The 19,684-nt window shown below is 33.2% G+C and overlaps 1 protein-coding gene across 1 annotated transcript in view; it reads right to left on the minus strand.

Moving 5' to 3' along the window:
- Positions 1 to 870: 870 nt before the first annotated feature.
- LOC102804364 (nuclear pore complex protein Nup107-like) overlaps positions 871 to 19,684 on the minus strand; it is a 33,888-nt gene continuing 15,074 nt past the window's right edge. The window contains exons 15-25 of the mRNA XM_006815501.3: positions 10,677 to 10,746; positions 8,697 to 8,854; positions 8,098 to 8,194; positions 7,101 to 7,154; positions 6,838 to 6,953; positions 6,318 to 6,420; positions 5,367 to 5,527; positions 4,641 to 4,769; positions 4,055 to 4,168; positions 2,805 to 2,978; positions 871 to 1,308 (exon numbers count right to left, since the gene is read on the minus strand). Coding sequence (XP_006815564.3) covers positions 1,213 to 1,308; positions 2,805 to 2,978; positions 4,055 to 4,168; positions 4,641 to 4,769; positions 5,367 to 5,527; positions 6,318 to 6,420; positions 6,838 to 6,953; positions 7,101 to 7,154; positions 8,098 to 8,194; positions 8,697 to 8,854; positions 10,677 to 10,746 — 1,272 coding nt within the window. The 3' untranslated portion in view covers positions 871 to 1,212. The remainder of the gene's footprint in view (positions 1,309 to 2,804; positions 2,979 to 4,054; positions 4,169 to 4,640; positions 4,770 to 5,366; positions 5,528 to 6,317; positions 6,421 to 6,837; positions 6,954 to 7,100; positions 7,155 to 8,097; positions 8,195 to 8,696; positions 8,855 to 10,676; positions 10,747 to 19,684) is intronic.

Genomic DNA, 19,684 nt, shown 5'->3' on the forward strand with positions numbered 1-19,684 from the left:
TTTATCTAATCACTGGTACTGAAGGATAAATTTAATAGTATCAAAGTAGTGGGGGTCTGCGAATTAGTATTCAGGGATTTTTTTTTAAACAAGGTAACAGGGGTGCAGCGCCCTCATGCCATGGCCATGCACACCTTACCCTGGGGAGCAGATCCTCTGGCAACTATAAAATTCTGATTGACCAGAGATCACATGTGGCCAGTCTTCAACTGTGACCTGTCTGATAGTAATTTTGCCCCTAAGGAAGCCATGAAATGCTCCATTTTAACTTAGAATTATCAAAAACTCCACACACTGGTAGGGAGAATCCTATGTCCCCCACTTAGTGGCGCCGCTAAATTGCAGTGCTCCATTATTCCAGAAAAAAACCCTGGTATTAGTAGAGAATTTCACCAACAATGACAAAAAAAATTAGAGAATTCAAAATGTCATCGCGAAATGTTCAATTCTAATTGATATCCACCTAAGGTGAAAGTATACCAAGTATTGAAGAAATTGAAATATTTTTTTTTACCAAGTCAGAAATTGTTGACGAATGGGGGATGAACTAACAATGGACAATCACCTACATGATGAACAGGTACACTTGTCATCTAAACTGACACCAAAGCTAAAAATTGCAGGCCAATATTTTCACCAATTACACCACAGCACATTGTCTTATGTTGATGCATTGCTTAAACCTCTAAAACTTGTGTATCAATTATTTTAGCGGGGAAAAAAACTACAGAGGTTTGGGTACTGGCATTTCAAGAAATATCAGTATAAGTATAAGTATAAAATGCCCAAAATGTCAGACTTGTGATTAGAGAAAAAGGCAATGGGTGGGAGTAAATGATTCCTTAAGCAAAATCTATTTCAGACACTTCATAATTTGAAGGAGAGTTTCATATTTATTATGACAATGTGTGTTCTCTTTTTCATAGCATTTTAAAACTTTTACGAGAGTGAGACATTACATTTATACAACAAGTCTGGTACATGTGATTTTCAATACATACACACTGGTATTAAGTGACAATACCGATACAATGATCGAATAGTGATGACGAACATGCTAACAGATATATTGAACTAAGTTTCAATTCGAACAAGTAAAAAAATACTATTGATACAAAAAGTAGTGTCATTGTGATCAAAATAACAAAAGCTTGAAATTTAACCAAATAATTAAATTTGATTTCCATGGTTTACTTTCACAACATTATTTTGTCAGTAACCGAGTGGGTCTTTGTTGTCATCCAATAACTGGAGTGAAGATTCTCGCATCATTTGCAGGAGTCTCTGAAGTTCCTCCTTACGGAACACCTGTAACAACAAATGAACAAACTATTAAAATTGAAAAAATACTCAATAAATATTTATTCGAGTCAAATTCAAATGGTGTACTACTCACCACGATATTGCACACAGATATGCAATGCATTATGGGATATATCCTCATATATAATGGACAACTATTATCACATTCAAATGCACAAAATTAAATGTAAAAATATAAATTTTTTTAGGATTAGGATTCATATCAATAACAAAACATGATTATTTCATTCTGTTTCAACAAGCAACATATTGAGATATGAAAAAATAATTTAACCATAGCAACTAATGCAAAAATAGAAAATTTGAGTATTTTCCATGTTCCTCGAAAAATTGTCCAGAATTTTATTTTCCTTTTCCTGGTTGTACCAAAAAATATGACCAGCAATAATATATTTTTACCAGGGTCTATTGACTGTCGACAGTCGGTCATACCTAATAATAATCTGTTATTATTAATAAATATTGTGTATAAACATAATAGGCGTGAATAAATTGCAAACGCCAGGACAGGAAGTATGGAATGCAGTTAGGTAAGATTTCTTACCAGATATGGGTACTTTCATATGCAAATGTAGTCGCACAGATGACTATCATTTTATCGTGGCCAATCTACTACTAGGCTACTAGGATCGCCCAGGACTAAGGTGAAGTTTCATTTGACTGTACTATACACGATCGCGAAAATTCTTGACTAATGCATTATAAAAGTGTTGGAACGTTTAGACTACCATGATATTTCTTGCAAAGAATACCAGCGAGACACTAACACAAACTACACAGACATTCATCTTGTCAAAAAGAAGTCGTTTCGAAACCCATCTTCAGTTTCAGTTTTCTTGGAGGAAAATGTCTGCGACCTATCCAATAACTCTCTCTTAGTTTGTTGAAATTTCTCCCTGAACTCGATCATATTTTTATGCAGAGTCGACGCTCTCATTCCACATTTTCTACAGGCATACAAACTGGCAAAATTTAGATCGATCGTCTCTGCCACAACAAATACGATTACTTTGTTGATGCCGCGAAACAGTCACCTCTGGTTTGACTGCCTATTTGATTTGCTATTTTGGTTGTAGTGACTGTACTCATTGTGTTCATAACGTGAACAACCAATGCATTTAGGGTGTCATTTAGAATAAATTTGCACACATTATGTTAATATATTTATTTCATGACGTCAGCATCAACTATGAATTATTCATATCAACTAGAAACCTGCAGACGGGGACTGTCTCTCGGGACTAAAGTTCCTCACGTGAAATGGGTCACATTTCCCATCAAACACCTTTGACAATCGAATATCAAGGAAACACAATAATTAGGCCTGAGGACTGTCGACAGTCTACTGAGTCGAGTGCTACATTGTCATAATGTGTGTAAACAAGGTATTCAAAAGCAGTGTAAATGTGGTGCACATACCAAAAAACACAAAGGTTTTTGTTTTCAGATGAATAATAAAAACAATGTATTATTCAATCTACCTTGTATAGTTGGTGTTCTTCACTGGCTATGACATCAGCTAGTTGTATACATCTCGTATACTGTTTGGTATTATGGAGTACAGAATGCAGTAAGGAACACATACTGGGAATACATAGTTGCCGTAGTAACATCATCTGATGTGTCCTGCCACTATCTCCCATATCATCTTCCTCCTGTAAAAACAGCAGCACAATATTAACAAAAGCACCACTGTCCACATGCAGAACAAGCTTGAATTTTTTGAACAAGCACACAGACCAATATATAAAACTATAATTTGAAATGGACGCTATTCAAATACTGTTTTTATACGTGATCTCTCTGACATTTTGCAAGGTTACTCTCAATAAATCATTGGAAAAATTTGAATTTTGTCAACATTAAAAGAAGCTAAGATAAATCATATTTTAATCAATTTTGTCATCTTCCTGATGTACCCTAATGCTCATAAGATAATATGTAGAATCATTTTATTTTTATTCTCACTGTTTTCTACTGATTTACTGTACTGACAGCTGCTCAAAATCTACCAAATAATTGTTGACTTTTAGTAATTTCTTTTTATTTAAAATGACTATCATTCATTCAAACAAGTTGTTATTCTTTTTCATCACTTTCAGTGGGTACGATTCAGGGGTTAATGAAATAAAATTGGCATATGTTAGTTGAATGATATATTTTATAATGTAGAACACAAATGATATATGTGAGGTAGATGCTATACATAGTGATACCAAGTATTTGTTGGTAAATTTGTTATGAAGTGCCGCAATTGAAATAAGCTCAAGCAAAAATAATATATTGAAAAAATATTGTTGTTCATGCCATGAGTACAGAATTTCCTAGGCAGACAAGGAATAATGCAAATTGAGGCAGTTTGACCCCTTTCAAATTTTACTTTACTGAGCTTGTCACTACACCTATATGCATTATAGGAATGAACCTTCCATTTTATATTATGCAAAACACAATAACAATAAACATTTTTGAGATATGAAGAAATAATTCCACCATAAAACCAGTGTAAAAAACGACAATTTTGACCATTGTCCATGATATTTGGGACTCTTGTATCTCGAAAAATTGTCTGGTGACTATAATTCTTGTTTTCTTATTGTCAGTATCTTGATAGTTCAAACTCATAATGATGAAAGTATGGATGAACTTGACAAATAATTTACATGGCAGCTTGAACCTATTTAAGATATCCCACCAATAAATTGTAAAATTTATCATTGTTCATTCTTACCTCTCGTTGATCAACCATCCATCCCCCGTCTGGAAACAATAACACATTGTATATGCATTCCACAACAGTCTTACTTTGTAAAATTAATGAATACTGCCATCTATCGACTTCTTGCTGAGGAAAGTAAGATACAGAAAACATTTTTAATATTAAAAATCAAAATCTTGTGAACAGTTTGTCAAATTTCATTCATTTATTCACTGATTGAGCAATATAAGTTTGACTTTCATTTTTTTAATATTTTCTAATACGAGAAGTAATAAATTTGATACTAGACAAATTTTCACAGTTTTGTGTGATATCGTGGTCGCATGTCACCACACACACAGACACAACTTTGCTATCACACTCTTTTTATAAAGTTCATCACATGTCAATTACACTTGTTCTGACCAATAGCAGATAGATGTTGTTGGTTATCATTGAAATAGCAAATGTGAGAAGATAATTTAAAATAAGGACAAAAATGCGTCTGATTTCTGGAATTCATGGATACTGGTACTATATACTAAATAAAAAATGTCGCTGTGACTACCTGTCTAAAGAACATTGAAAAACTATAAGGAATTCACGTTACTTGGCTTACCTCGTATTGCTTAACTTCATGTTCGTGTTTAACACGTTCTTGGAATGTTGCGGATGGTGCTATTGTTGGCTTTGAGGGTGCAGCATTATGGTAATGTTCGAACCAATCATTGAATGCATCATGGGCATCCTGTAGGAAAAAATAAATAATTATTACCAGTAGTAGAGATGACTGTATGAAATGAAACTGTAGAAAACAATACATTTTAATATCCAAAATTTTTTATAAAATTATCTAAAGGAACATGGATTGATCTCAATATATCCTGTTACACATTTAGTGATATCATGCTTGATTTTAAAGGGCAGTGGTTGCCACACTGCACATGTGCAACATTTGTTTTGACAAACATTGACTTTTCCACAATCCAATGCGTTCTTCTAATGGAAATAACAAGTATGAGGTTTTACCTTGGCACAAATTGCACTAATTACTGCCGGTGACTCCTTTGATACCTTCTAATCAACTAAAAAATGCCTAATTAAAGTACTCCTTGATCTGCTCAACAGTCAAAGTCGGCATCTTTGTTTATATGAGACCCATATATCTTGCGCATGTGTGGCACGACGAATATCGCACTTTAATATTCATCACACAGATTGGGGTGACAATGCTTGATTGTGTTAATCATAAAGCAAACATGAGTGGCACCAATATTGAAAATAATATTTCACTGAAAGAAAAAACATTGCATAATGACAACACATAACATGAGAGTGTACATACCAGATATGCTTTAACACATATGTATTCTCTGATAGCATTATCATCTTCTGGTAGCTGAGGTGCACTGCCAGCCTGTGACTGCCAATTCTTAGTAATCACATCTATAGAATCACTTGGAATCTTATTAAATACTTCACGACATGCCTTGTACTTCCTAGTGGCTGCCAAGGATAAAAAATCAGAGTTGAATGCATATGCGACATATAACAAGTTTAGTATTACAAGAGTCATACACATCCCTTATATCTGGTAAACAGAAACACTGGATGTGTTCCAAATGAGAGTCAATTCAAATACTTTCCTTATATACATGTGTACTTTAACAAATTTTATTTTTGATATTTTCTGTGAAGAGATGCCAGAGTCTGGGGAAATACAAACTATCTAATATACGTTTTTTTCCAAATTTCACATTCATCTCATCAAAACTCAATGAAAATAAATTCCATACAAAACACCAAAAAAGTCTTCAGCGAAAATTAATTCCAGCTAAAATAAAGTATTTTGCAGTAGTGTGGGATGGAAATATAATTCTATCACTGAATGTATATGTCCATGCAGACAAGAATCTGATATTAAATGTTGTTTGCTGGCATTTTTTGGTCATTATCTATCTTTATGTTAAATTATTACTATAAAGAGGTAAAAGATGTACAACAATAAGGTTTTCATGGAAATACAGCAAAATAGGGAGAACAGGACTGCATAAACCTTCCTATACATACATTTCAGTTGATACAAGTGCCATGCAGCTTTCATGCATACTCCGGGGTATTCTTGTAATAATCTCATAACACCAGGAAGAAAAACAAAATGGCTTTATTTTCACTTTGTTATAATCGAAGTAAATCGGAAGGTTTCCAAGTTAATATCTACTTGTGAACATTATGGCCTGCACATATACAACCTCTGCAACGTTGATTCACACACTACTGCATTAGAATGACTTACCTAAGAAGGTTCTCATGACAGCATTGCTTTGTTTTAATGCTTCTGCCCTCTGTGAGGGGTCAAATACCAACCAGTCAATGGCAGCTATCTTTTGTTTATCCTCCTAGTTTGGGAAAGATGAAATATTCAAACTGTTAACATTGATTACAAGCTAGGAAAATAAGGTGTTTTTAGTAAAACATGAGTACTTTGTGACAAATGTTGGTTATATACATGTCAGAAGTGACCTGCTTACTTATATCCCATGAAAAAGACGTAGAACTAACATGCTCTATTGCCTTCTGTTTTTAACCTAGTACTTCAAAAAGAAGTAGAAGTTACAGGGACACTGTTTTCCTTAATCCTTGCCGGAAAAACCAACAATATTTATTAAAATACTATAAATGCTTTTGTTATTCATTTGGTTTTAATTTTTCTGATAAGTGAAATCTGCTAAATTAAATCCTATGTGAAAATGAAAAAAAAGAGTCTCACTGTAAAACTTTTAAATTTAAAATCTATAATTGTTGACTCTATATACCTCTGAGATGGCAGCTTCATTAGCTGATGTTGAATCTGTTTCCATGGTGATATCCCCAGCATCTCTTGTTCTGATGTTTTCCACTACAGTTTTCGTGATAGTTGGAATGTCAAGACCTGAAGTGGGAAAATAAGAAAGTCCTTTTCAATAAATGCAATAAAATCATAGACATTATAGTGAGTCCTACTAAATTGCATATGATTAAGAGGGCATCTATCTTGTTAACCAAAATATAACCACATGAGATGAGAAAGACAACATACCTGCTTCTTCAGCTAGTACAAGACATTGTTGTCTTTCTTCTTTCTCATGAATTCCTAGAATAAACAGAGTAATAATGATGTCACTTGATGCACAAACAATATATTATAACTAGCCCATTGTAATAGCCTATTGTAAAAGTCAATACCATGTGATGATCTGTTTCAATAGTCGCCAACAGTCAAACTTTCTGAACTGTCAATCACAGAACAAACCTGTACATTTTTTTTCTAATAGTTTTTCAAATGTTTTACTCAAGAGTGTAGGCAATAGAAAATGTGTTCATTTGGTATGAAATTAAAGAAATTAGAGAAGGATTTAGTAAATGTTCCACCGAGACATATACCGGTAGGTTGAGTGACATTTTGAGTAAACTCACTAATGACATTGAACCTGATGGTAGTGCATCTTGAGAATTTCAAAATACTGTGTGTCTGTGTGCAGGGCACTCAGTGATGGTTATTTTACGTGTCAAATAAATCATATTAGATCATACTATTTTTTCAGTTGGGTGTAAACTTGTTCTTTATCCAGGGGATATCAATAATAATAATAATAACTTTATTGCATCCTTAAATAATACAATGTTTCTATCAGTTAATAGCAATAAAGATTGGTTGTGATGACTACTACTATCATGCAGCAGTAGTGAATTGCAAATTCCAAGAATGAGCATTAATGATACATACTGCACATCTTGCCACAAGAAATATACTGTAAATTGCTTATTTTTTGCTATTAGAGATTTTTGCAATTTCATGATTTTATGGCATTTGTTAAAATAAAATTTAGTGAAAATAACTCAGTGAAAATAAAATTTTGTGTATCACAAAATTTAAGTGGTTTACAGAACTCCATAACAACATAACATTGGCTGTGTAAAAAGGCCAAATATGTTATATACCCTGCTATCCAAACCAAACCCAATATAAATAAAAATCAGGATACTAAAATAAAAAAACACCACATAAAAATCAGTGTTATTGTTTCCTAACTCACCTTCTAGGAAATGAGCATAGCATGTAACTTGCATCGGTGGTGGCAGTGTAGATGTGTACGTGGCAACTAATAAAGTATTCTTATCCTCAATCAGATCCTATCAAACAAACCAGGATTTGATTACAAGCAAAGATTAAGATAAGGGTATGCAACTAAAAGATCTCAATATGAAGTTACATGTATAGGTGATTTTCCTTTTTATCACGTGATCTCACATATGCGTGAATGTTACATACCAAACTTTTGTGTTGAAAAACAAATGATTTGGACTTTTCTGACTTCATCAAAATTTACTGTAAGAAATAACTCGAAAATACTTTAATTTGCATTTGTCTCACACGATGTTTGATATCACTACAATGCTATGTATTTTTTGTCCTGTTTTTTTTTATGTTCAATTTCACACATAATGTAGGATCTTGCAGTAAACGAAAAATAGAAAGTGAGATGATCACTAAATAATAAGAGTCTGTGAAAGACTTGGTTAGTGTTTATCACAAGTTGCTTTGTTAGTGTCTTTTGGATGATTTTTGATGAAGACAAGTAGAAGTAACCATAGTAACCAGCAGGACTACTTTGATATAGATGACAAAACCTACCCTGACATAGGCTTCCAGAATTGCAGTACATAACTCTTCTTTTGTTTGCAACCCAACGGCTCTAAAGAACAGTACAATATGCGCCATAAACCGAATTAGATGGGTCGATGACCTCAATGTAGGATTATGTAACCAGTCATTCATTTCTTCAATTAAACCTGAAATAAAAAAAAAAATACACAAAATTGTACAAAAATGGATATTTAAAAGACTTCATATATTAAATCCTCTGCACGGGTTACTATCTGTGTTACTATTAAACCATCATCACAGACAATCAATCAAGTTCACTGGCAAGGAAACATTGAATTGTTATTTTACATGTTCATGTGGATTTATTAAATTAGCATATTTTATGTACTGGTGAAAACCAGTGGATAACTAAAGTATTTGCAGTAATTACTTTCATTCCCCAATTAAACAGTTCTATCATGCCATCTTTTTTTAAAGCCTTCCTTTAAGGATTTCCCTCTTGGGCTTCAGCAGTTTTATCATTTCTGTTCTGCTCAAATCCAATTCGTTGTTTCAAGTGAATGTTAAGTTATTCTGTCATTGTTTGTTATTTAAACAAGCAGCCTGTCGGCTGAGATAGCTCCGCTGTTAGCAATGCACATTTCAATTAAAGAACAGAAGATATCAAAAGAAAATGAACAATATGTATAGTATCAAAGCAATGGGACTTGCTGTTTTCAACAAGAATTCAAAAATATCACTTTTCACTAAAAATTACAAAAACAATCATCAAAATTAGATAATTGAAGATATCACCATGAAATTAACAAATCTGAAAGAGGTCCACATGTAGTACCTATACATGTAATATCAAAGCAATTGGACTTGTAGTTTTTAACAAGAAGTCAAAAATATCACTTTTTACTAAAAATGACAAAAATATTCACCAAAATTAGAGATTAAAGGTATCATTACAAAATGAAAAAATCTGAGAGAGATCCACATGTAGTACCTATATATGTAATATCAAAGCAATTGGACTTGCAATTTTTAACAAGAAGTCAAAAATATCACTTTTTACTAAAAATGACAAAAATATTCACCAAAATTAGAGATTAAAGGTATCATTACAAAATGAAAAAATCTGAGAGAGATCCACATGTAGTACCTATATATGTAATATCAAAGCAATTGGACTTGCAATTTTTAACGAGAAGTCAAAAATATCACTTTTTACCAAAAATGACAAAAACATTCACCAAAATTAGATAATTGAAGATATCACCATGAAATTAACAAATCTGAAAGAGGTCCACATGTAGTACCTATACATGTAATATCAAAGCAATTGGACTTGTAGTTTTTAACAAGAAGTCAAAAATATCACTTTTTACTAAAAATGACAAAAATATTCACCAAAATTAGAGATTAAAGGTATCATTACAAAATGAAAAAATCTGAGAGAGATCCACATGTAGTACCTATATATGTAATATCAAAGCAATTGGACTTGCAATTTTTAACAAGAAGTCAAAAATATCACTTTTTACCAAAAATGACAAAAACATTCACCAAAATTAGAGAATTGAAGATATCATCACAAAATGAACAAATCTAAGAGAGGTCCACCCAAGGTACATATACACCAAGTATCAAAGCATTCAGGCTTGTAGTTTTGAAGAAGAAGTCGAAAAGGTAAAACATTGACACAGACGACAGCGGACAATCACTCATATGATAGACTCCGCTCAACAAAGTCGACAGCGGAACTAAAAATGGTTGAATCTGTTCCCATGTATTTTGGTATTCTAGCATGTGTCCTTATGATATTTAGTACAGCCTCTTTTCTATTTTTGGTATCACACATGCTCTGCATTACAATCTGACACTCTGACTGTCTGTCAAATAGTGATGTGCAGATCTCCCCAGTAGCAGTTTTTACAACTTAAACACAAAGTAATTATCGTGTCCTGATTCAGAACCTCAGAATTTCTTCTCAGTTTTCATAAAGAAAGCAAAACTGCCTACCATCTAGGTCATTCAGTATGATATATTTCTGTATAACATGATATGGTAACTTTGACTGGCCTTGAATAACCTGTAAGAAATTTGAATTAACATAGTACAATGGCAGAATTCAATGGCATCACCCTGATGATTGTGGATTTATTTTTATGTGTGACACAGTGCATCATGCAGCTGTATTTTTAATGAGCAAAGCAAATGAAAATACAGCATAGATATAATTATTTTAAATACACAAACTACATGAACACCAAAATAAACAGACAGGATTATGTTGTTTTTTTCAAAGATGCAACAAAGCAAATTGTAGTAAGTACATAATAACATTTGGTACTCAGGCATATCGTCTGGTATCTAGTGTAAGAAATAGACAAGGGATGAAGGCTCCAGCCAGCTCATATTTTTTAAACTGGAAAAAACAGACGAACAGAATGAAAAATAAAATCTAAAAAAAATACCAGGCTGAAGAATATTAGTTGCTCCTTCAAATTACGGTTACGAACCAGTTGAGCAAGGCTAACCGAGTCGTGACCTCGATGTGGGTTCGTAACTAGTCTTGTGATTGGTTGTTGACAAACACTGAACAGGCCACACCTTCAACTGTGCCGTGTGTTCAGGCAAACCGTTAGGAATTCCTAAATGGAGTCAATTTGTGTAGTTTTCTTGATTTATTCTGCAGATATCGGTAAAATGTAGGCAAGGCTTTGGCGAAATTTGAAGGAGCAACTAATATTCTTCAACCTGGTATTTTTTTTAGATTTTATTTTTCATTCTTTTCGTCTGTTTTTTCGAGTTTAAAAAATGTGAGCTGGCTGGAGCCTTCATCCCTTGTCTATTTCTTACACTAGATACCAGCCGATACCCCCCCCCCCCTCATAGAGACTGCGTACTAAAGTTGATTATAGTTCCTGGGCTCCCTGTGACCTGACTATCTTTTTCAATGATTTAAATGCGCCCATGTTTATATTTGCGTAATAATTACGAATGCAACGCATTATCAAGTCGGTAATATTGAAATATTCACAGACCCAATAGCCCGGGTTAGTGTCCCAACAACAATAAAAATAACTTAGTTTGCGTAATTATTATAAAAGCAATACATTGCAAAGTTGAAATATTTAGAGCCCGTGAAATACTGTAAACATATTTGCGTTATTAGAAAAGCAGCACACTAAGTAAACGATGTTTAAATATTCAACGCCAATACAGAGTTGGATACAAGTTGTGTTGTTACAGTACCGCCGGATATAATAACAATTTTACGAGATCGACGCGCGGACCAAGTAAGAAAAAGGTTGCTAAGGTAACGCGCCAGTTCAGTGTGTGACTTGGGGTCAAACTTCAGTCAACACACACTTGATGTCAGCATCACCGCGTAGCAAGTTTCGCAACGTACTTGAAGTTCAATTGTGCCCCAAAATGATGTCGACGATCACTCAATTGTCGCAGCGCATGTTGTACCAAGTCCATGATACACCCTGTTTCGACTTTGGCTTGCTTTTCCTTCTTAGTGCATGTTCTTGTTCACGTAAATGCGACCTCTCACCAATGTACTAAAACGCTTTGAATTTAGTCTACGCGAAACATTAATCTTTCTAAACATTTTCTGAGACCATGCATGATATATATTCATAAAATAATGTGATCATATTTTATATTATGTTGATCTCTACGTCTTTCATGATCGTTTTGTGATTTTATTCCAAGGCTCAGGCAAATAAAATTATGTCAACTATTATAGACTAGTTTCCTAGCTTTTGGCTCAGCCAAATTGGTTTAATTTTTTATTAGAACTTTGTGATCCTTTTAATTTCCCAGTTCTTTGTGTTCATTAATGGTCTTGACAATAAGTGTGAATTGCTGTGCCCACCGTGGATGGTGTCATGGAATCTATGCATAAATTGCGGTCGACCGGCGAGCACCCACCACCACCGCGGTAATGACCGCGGTGCACCGCCCGTTTGATTTCCTACTCTCCCCTTACATGAATTATTCATGATGTAGACAACTCCTTATTATTCATGAATTATTCATGATGTAGACCACTCATTGTCATGAATTATTCATGATGTAGACTACTCATTGTCATGAATTATTCATGATGTAGACCACTCATTGACATAAATTATTCATGATGAGACCACTCATTGACATGAATTATTCATGATGTAGTCCACTCATTGTCATGAATTATTCATGATGTAGTCCACTCATTGTCATGAATTATTCATGATGTAGACAACTCATTGACATGAATTATTCATGATGTACACCACTCATTGACATAAATTATTCATGATGTAGACCACTCATTGTCATGAATTATTCATGATGTAGACCACTCATTGTCATGAATTATTCATGATGTAGACCACTCCTTGACATGAATTATTCATGATGTAGACCACTCCTTGACATGAATTATTCATGATGTAGACCACTCATTGTCATGAATTATTCATGATGTAGACCACTCATTGTCATGAATTATTCATGATGTACACCACTCATTGACATAAATTATTCATGATGTAGACCACTCATTGTCATGAATTATTCATGTTGTAGACCACTCATTGTCATGAATTATTCATGTTGTAGACAACTCCTTGACATTATTCATAGTGTAGACCACTCCTTGACATGAATTATTCATGATGTAGACCACTCATTGTCATGAATTATTCATGATATAGACCACTCATTGTCATGAATTATTCATGATATAGACAACTCCTTGGCATGAATTATTCATGATGTAGACCACTCATTGTTATGAATTATTCATGATGTAGACAACTCATTGTTATGAATTATTCATGATGTAGACAACTCATTGACATGAATTATTCATGATGTAGACAACTCATTGACATGAATTATTCATGATGTAGACCACTCATTATCATGAATTATTCATGATGTCGACCACTCATTGTCATGAATTATTCATGATGTCGACCACTCATTGACATGAATTATTCATGATGTAGACCACTCATTGACATAAATTATTCATGATGTAGACAACTCATTGACATGAATTATTCATGATGTAGACAACTCATTGACATGAATTATTCATGATGTAGACCACTCATTGTCATGAATTATTCATGATGTAGACCACTCATTGTCATGAATTATTCATGATGTAGACCACTCATTGTCATGAATTATTCATGATGTAGACCACTCATTGTCATGAATTATTCATGATGTCGACCACTCATTGACATGAATTATTCATGATGTCGACCACTCATTGACATGAATTATTCATGATGTAGACAACTCATTGACATAAATTATTCATGATGTAGACCACTCATTGTCATGAATTATTCATGATGTAGACCACTCATTGTCATGAATTATTCATGATGTAGACCACTCATTGTCATGAATTATTCATGATGTAGACCACTCATTGTCATGAATTATTCATGATGTAGACAACTCCTTGACATGAATTATTCATGATGTAGACAACTCCTTGACATGAATTATTCATGATGTAGACAACTCATTGTTATGAATTATTCATGATGTAGACAACTCATTGACATGAATTATTCATGATGTAGACAACTCATTGACATGAAATATTCATGATGTAGACAACTCATTGACATGAATTATTCATGATGTAGACCACTCATTAACATGAATTATTCATGATGTCGACCACTCATTGTCATGAATTATTCATGATGTCGACCACTCATTGTCATGAATTATTCATGATGTCGACCACTCATTGACATGAATTATTCATGATGTAGACCACTCATTGACATAAATTATTCATGATGTAGACCACTCATTGACATAAATTATTCATGATGTAGACCACTCATTGACATAAATTATTCATGATGTAGACAACTCATTGACATGAATTATTCATGATGTAGACCACTCATTGTCATGAATTATTCATGATGTAGACCACTCATTGTCATGAATTATTCATGATGTAGACCACTCATTGTCATGAATTATTCATGATGTCGACCACTCATTGACATGAATTATTCATGATGTAGACCACTCATTGACATAAATTATTCATGATGTAGACAACTCATTGACATGAATTATTCATGATGTAGACCACTCATTGTCATGAATTATTCATGATGTAGACCACTCATTGTCATGAATTATTCATGATGTAGACCACTCATTGTCATGAATTATTCATGATGTAGACCACTCATTGTCATGAATTATTCATGATGTAGACAACTTATTGACATGAATTATTCATGATGTAGACAACTCCTTGACATGAATTATTCATGATGTAGACAACTCCTTGACATGAATTATTCATGATGTAGACCACTCATTGTTATGAATTATTCATGATGTAGACAACTCATTGTTATGAATTATTCATGATGTAGACAACTCATTGACATGAATTATTCATGATGTAGACAACTCATTGACATGAAATATTCATGATGTAGACAACTCATTGACATGAATTATTCATGATGTAGACCACTCATTATCATGAATTATTCATGATGTCGACCACTCATTGTCATGAATTATTCATGATGTCGACCACTCATTGTCATGAATTATTCATGATGTCGACCACTCATTGACATGAATTATTCATGATGTAGACCACTCATTGACATAAATTATTCATGATGTAGACCACTCATTGACATAAATTATTCATGATGTAGACAACTCATTGACATGAATTATTCATGATGTAGACCACTCATTGTCATGAATTATTCATGATGTAGACCACTCATTGTCATGAATTATTCATGATGTAGACCACTCATTGTCATGAATTATTCATGATGTAGACCACTCATTGTCATGAATTATTCATGATGTAGACCACTCATTGTCATGAATTATTCATGATGTAGACCACTCATTGTCATGAATTATTCATGATGTCGACCACTCATTGACATGAATTATTCATGATGTAGACCACTCATTGACATAAATTATTCATGATGTAGACCACTCATTGACATAAATTATTCATGATGTAGACCACTCATTGACATAAATTATTCATGATGTAGACAACTCATTGACATGAATTATTCATGATGTAGACCACTCATTGTCATGAATTATTCATGATGTAGACCACTCATTGTCACGAATTATTCATGATGTAGACCACTCATTGTCATGAATTATTCATGATGTAGACCACTCATTGTCATGAATTATTCATGATGTAGACCACTCATTGACATGAATTATTCATGATGAAGACAACTCATTGTCATGAATTATTCATGATGTAGACCACTCATTGTCATGAATTATTCATGATGTAGACCACTCATTGTCATGAATTATTCATGATGTAGACCACTCATTGTCATGAATTATTCATGATATAGACAACTCCTTGACATGAATTATTCATGATGTAGACCACTCATTGACATGAATTATTCATGATGTAGACCACTCATTGTCATGAATTATTCATGATCTAGACCACTCATTGACATGAATTATTCATGATGTAGAAAACTCATTGACATGAATTATTCATGATGTAGACCACTCATTGTCATGAATTATTCATGATGTAGACCACTCATTGTCATGAATTATTCATGATGTAGACCACTCATTGTCATGAATTATTCATGATGTCGACCACTCATTGACATGAATTATTCATGATGTAGACCACTCATTGACATAAATTATTCATGATGTAGACAACTCATTGACATGAATTATTCATGATGTAGACCACTCATTGTCATGAATTATTCATGATGTAGACCACTCATTGTCATGAATTATTCATGATGTAGACCACTCATTGTCATGAATTATTCATGATGTAGACCACTCATTGTCATGAATTATTCATGATGTAGACAACTTATTGACATGAATTATTCATGATGTAGACAACTCCTTGACATGAATTATTCATGATGTAGACAACTCCTTGACATGAATTATTCATGATGTAGAACACTCATTGTTATGAATTATTCATGATGTAGACAACTCATTGTTATGAATTATTCATGATGTAGACAACTCATTGACATGAATTATTCATGATGTAGACAACTCATTGACATGAATTATTCATGTAGACAACTCATTGACATGAATTATTCATGATGTAGACCACTCATTATCATGAATTATTCATGATGTAGACCACTCATTGTTATGAATTATTCATGATGTAGACAACTCATTGTTATGAATTATTCATGATGTAGACAACTCATTGACATGAATTATTCATGATGTAGACAACTCATTGACATGAATTATTCATGATGTAGACCACTCATTATCATGAATTATTCATGATGTCGACCACTCATTGTCATGAATTATTCATGATGTCGACCACTCATTGACATGAATTATTCATGATGTAGACCACTCATTGACATAAATTATTCATGATGTAGACAACTCATTGACATGAATTATTCATGATGTAGACAACTCATTGACATGAATTATTCATGATGTAGACCACTCATTGTCATGAATTATTCATGATGTAGACCACTCATTGTCATGAATTATTCATGATGTAGACCACTCATTGTCATGAATTATTCATGATGTCGACCACTCATTGACATGAATTATTCATGATGTCGACCACTCATTGACATGAATTATTCATGATGTAGACAACTCATTGACATAAATTATTCATGATGTAGACCACTCATTGTCATGAATTATTCATGATGTAGACCACTCATTGTCATGAATTATTCATGATGTAGACCACTCATTGTCATGAATTATTCATGATGTAGACCACTCATTGTCATGAATTATTCATGATGTAGACCACTCATTGTCATGAATTATTCATGATGTAGACAACTCCTTGACATGAATTATTCATGATGTAGACAACTCCTTGACATGAATTATTCATGATGTAGACAACTCATTGTTATGAATTATTCATGATGTAGACAACTCATTGACATGAATTATTCATGATGTAGACAACTCATTGACATGAAATATTCATGATGTAGACAACTCATTGACATGAATTATTCATGATGTAGACCACTCATTAACATGAATTATTCATGATGTCGACCACTCATTGTCATGAATTATTCATGATGTCGACCACTCATTGTCATGAATTATTCATGATGTCGACCACTCATTGACATGAATTATTCATGATGTAGACCACTCATTGACATGAATTATTCATGATGTAGACCACTCATTGACATAAATTATTCATGATGTAGACCACTCATTGACATAAATTATTCATGATGTAGACCACTCATTGACATAAATTATTCATGATGTAGACAACTCATTGACATGAATTATTCATGATGTAGACCACTCATTGTCATGAATTATTCATGATGTAGACCACTCATTGTCATGAATTATTCATGATGTAGACCACTCATTGTCATGAATTATTCATGATGTCGACCACTCATTGACATGAATTATTCATGATGTAGACCACTCATTGACATAAATTATTCATGATGTAGACAACTCATTGACATGAATTATTCATGATGTAGACCACTCATTGTCATGAATTATTCATGATGTAGACCACTCATTGTCATGAATTATTCATGATGTAGACCACTCATTGTCATGAATTATTCATGATGTAGACCACTCATTGTCATGAATTATTCATGATGTAGACAACTTATTGACATGAATTATTCATGATGTAGACAACTCCTTGACATGAATTATTCATGATGTAGACAACTCCTTGACATGAATTATTCATGATGTAGACCACTCATTGTTATGAATTATTCATGATGTAGACAACTCATTGTTATGAATTATTCATGATGTAGACAACTCATTGACATGAATTATTCATGATGTAGACAACTCATTGACATGAAATATTCATGATGTAGACAACTCATTGACATGAATTATTCATGATGTAGACCACTCATTATCATGAATTATTCATGATGTCGACCACTCATTGTCATGAATTATTCATGATGTCGACCACTCATTGTCATGAATTATTCATGATGTCGACCACTCATTGACATGAATTATTCATGATGTAGACCACTCATTGACATAAATTATTCATGATGTAGACCACTCATTGACATAAATTATTCATGATGTAGACAACTCATTGACATGAATTATTCATGATGTAGACCACTCATTGTCATGAATTATTCATGATGTAGACCACTCATTGTCATGAATTATTCATGATGTAGACCACTCATTGTCATGAATTATTCATGATGTAGACCACTCATTGTCATGAATTATTCATGATGTAGACCACTCATTGTCATGAATTATTCATGATGTAGACCACTCATTGTCATGAATTATTCATGATGTCGACCACTCATTGACATGAATTATTCATGATGTAGACCACTCATTGACATAAATTATTCATGATGTAGACCACTCATTGACATAAATTATTCATGATGTAGACCACTCATTGACATAAATTATTCATGATGTAGACAACTCATTGACATGAATTATTCATGATGTAGACCACTCATTGTCATGAATTATTCATGATGTAGACCACTCATTGTCACGAATTATTCATGATGTAGACCACTCATTGTCATGAATTATTCATGATGTAGACCACTCATTGTCATGAATTATTCATGATGCAGACCACTCATTGACATGAATTATTCATGATGAAGACAACTCATTGTCATGAATTATTCATGATGTAGACCACTCATTGTCATGAATTATTCATGATGTAGACCACTCATTGTCATGAATTATTCATGATGTCGACCACTCATTGACATGAATTATTCATGATGTAGACCACTCATTGACATAAATTATTCATGATGTAGACCACTCATTGTCATGAATTATTCATGATCTAGACCACTCATTGACATGAATTATTCATGATGTAGAAAACTCATTGACATGAATTATTCATGATGTAGACCACTCATTGTCAT

This window comes from Saccoglossus kowalevskii, chromosome 10 (assembly GCF_978046115.1).
Source record: "Saccoglossus kowalevskii chromosome 10, keSacKowa6.1, whole genome shotgun sequence".
NCBI classification, from domain to species: domain Eukaryota; kingdom Metazoa; phylum Hemichordata; class Enteropneusta; family Harrimaniidae; genus Saccoglossus; species Saccoglossus kowalevskii.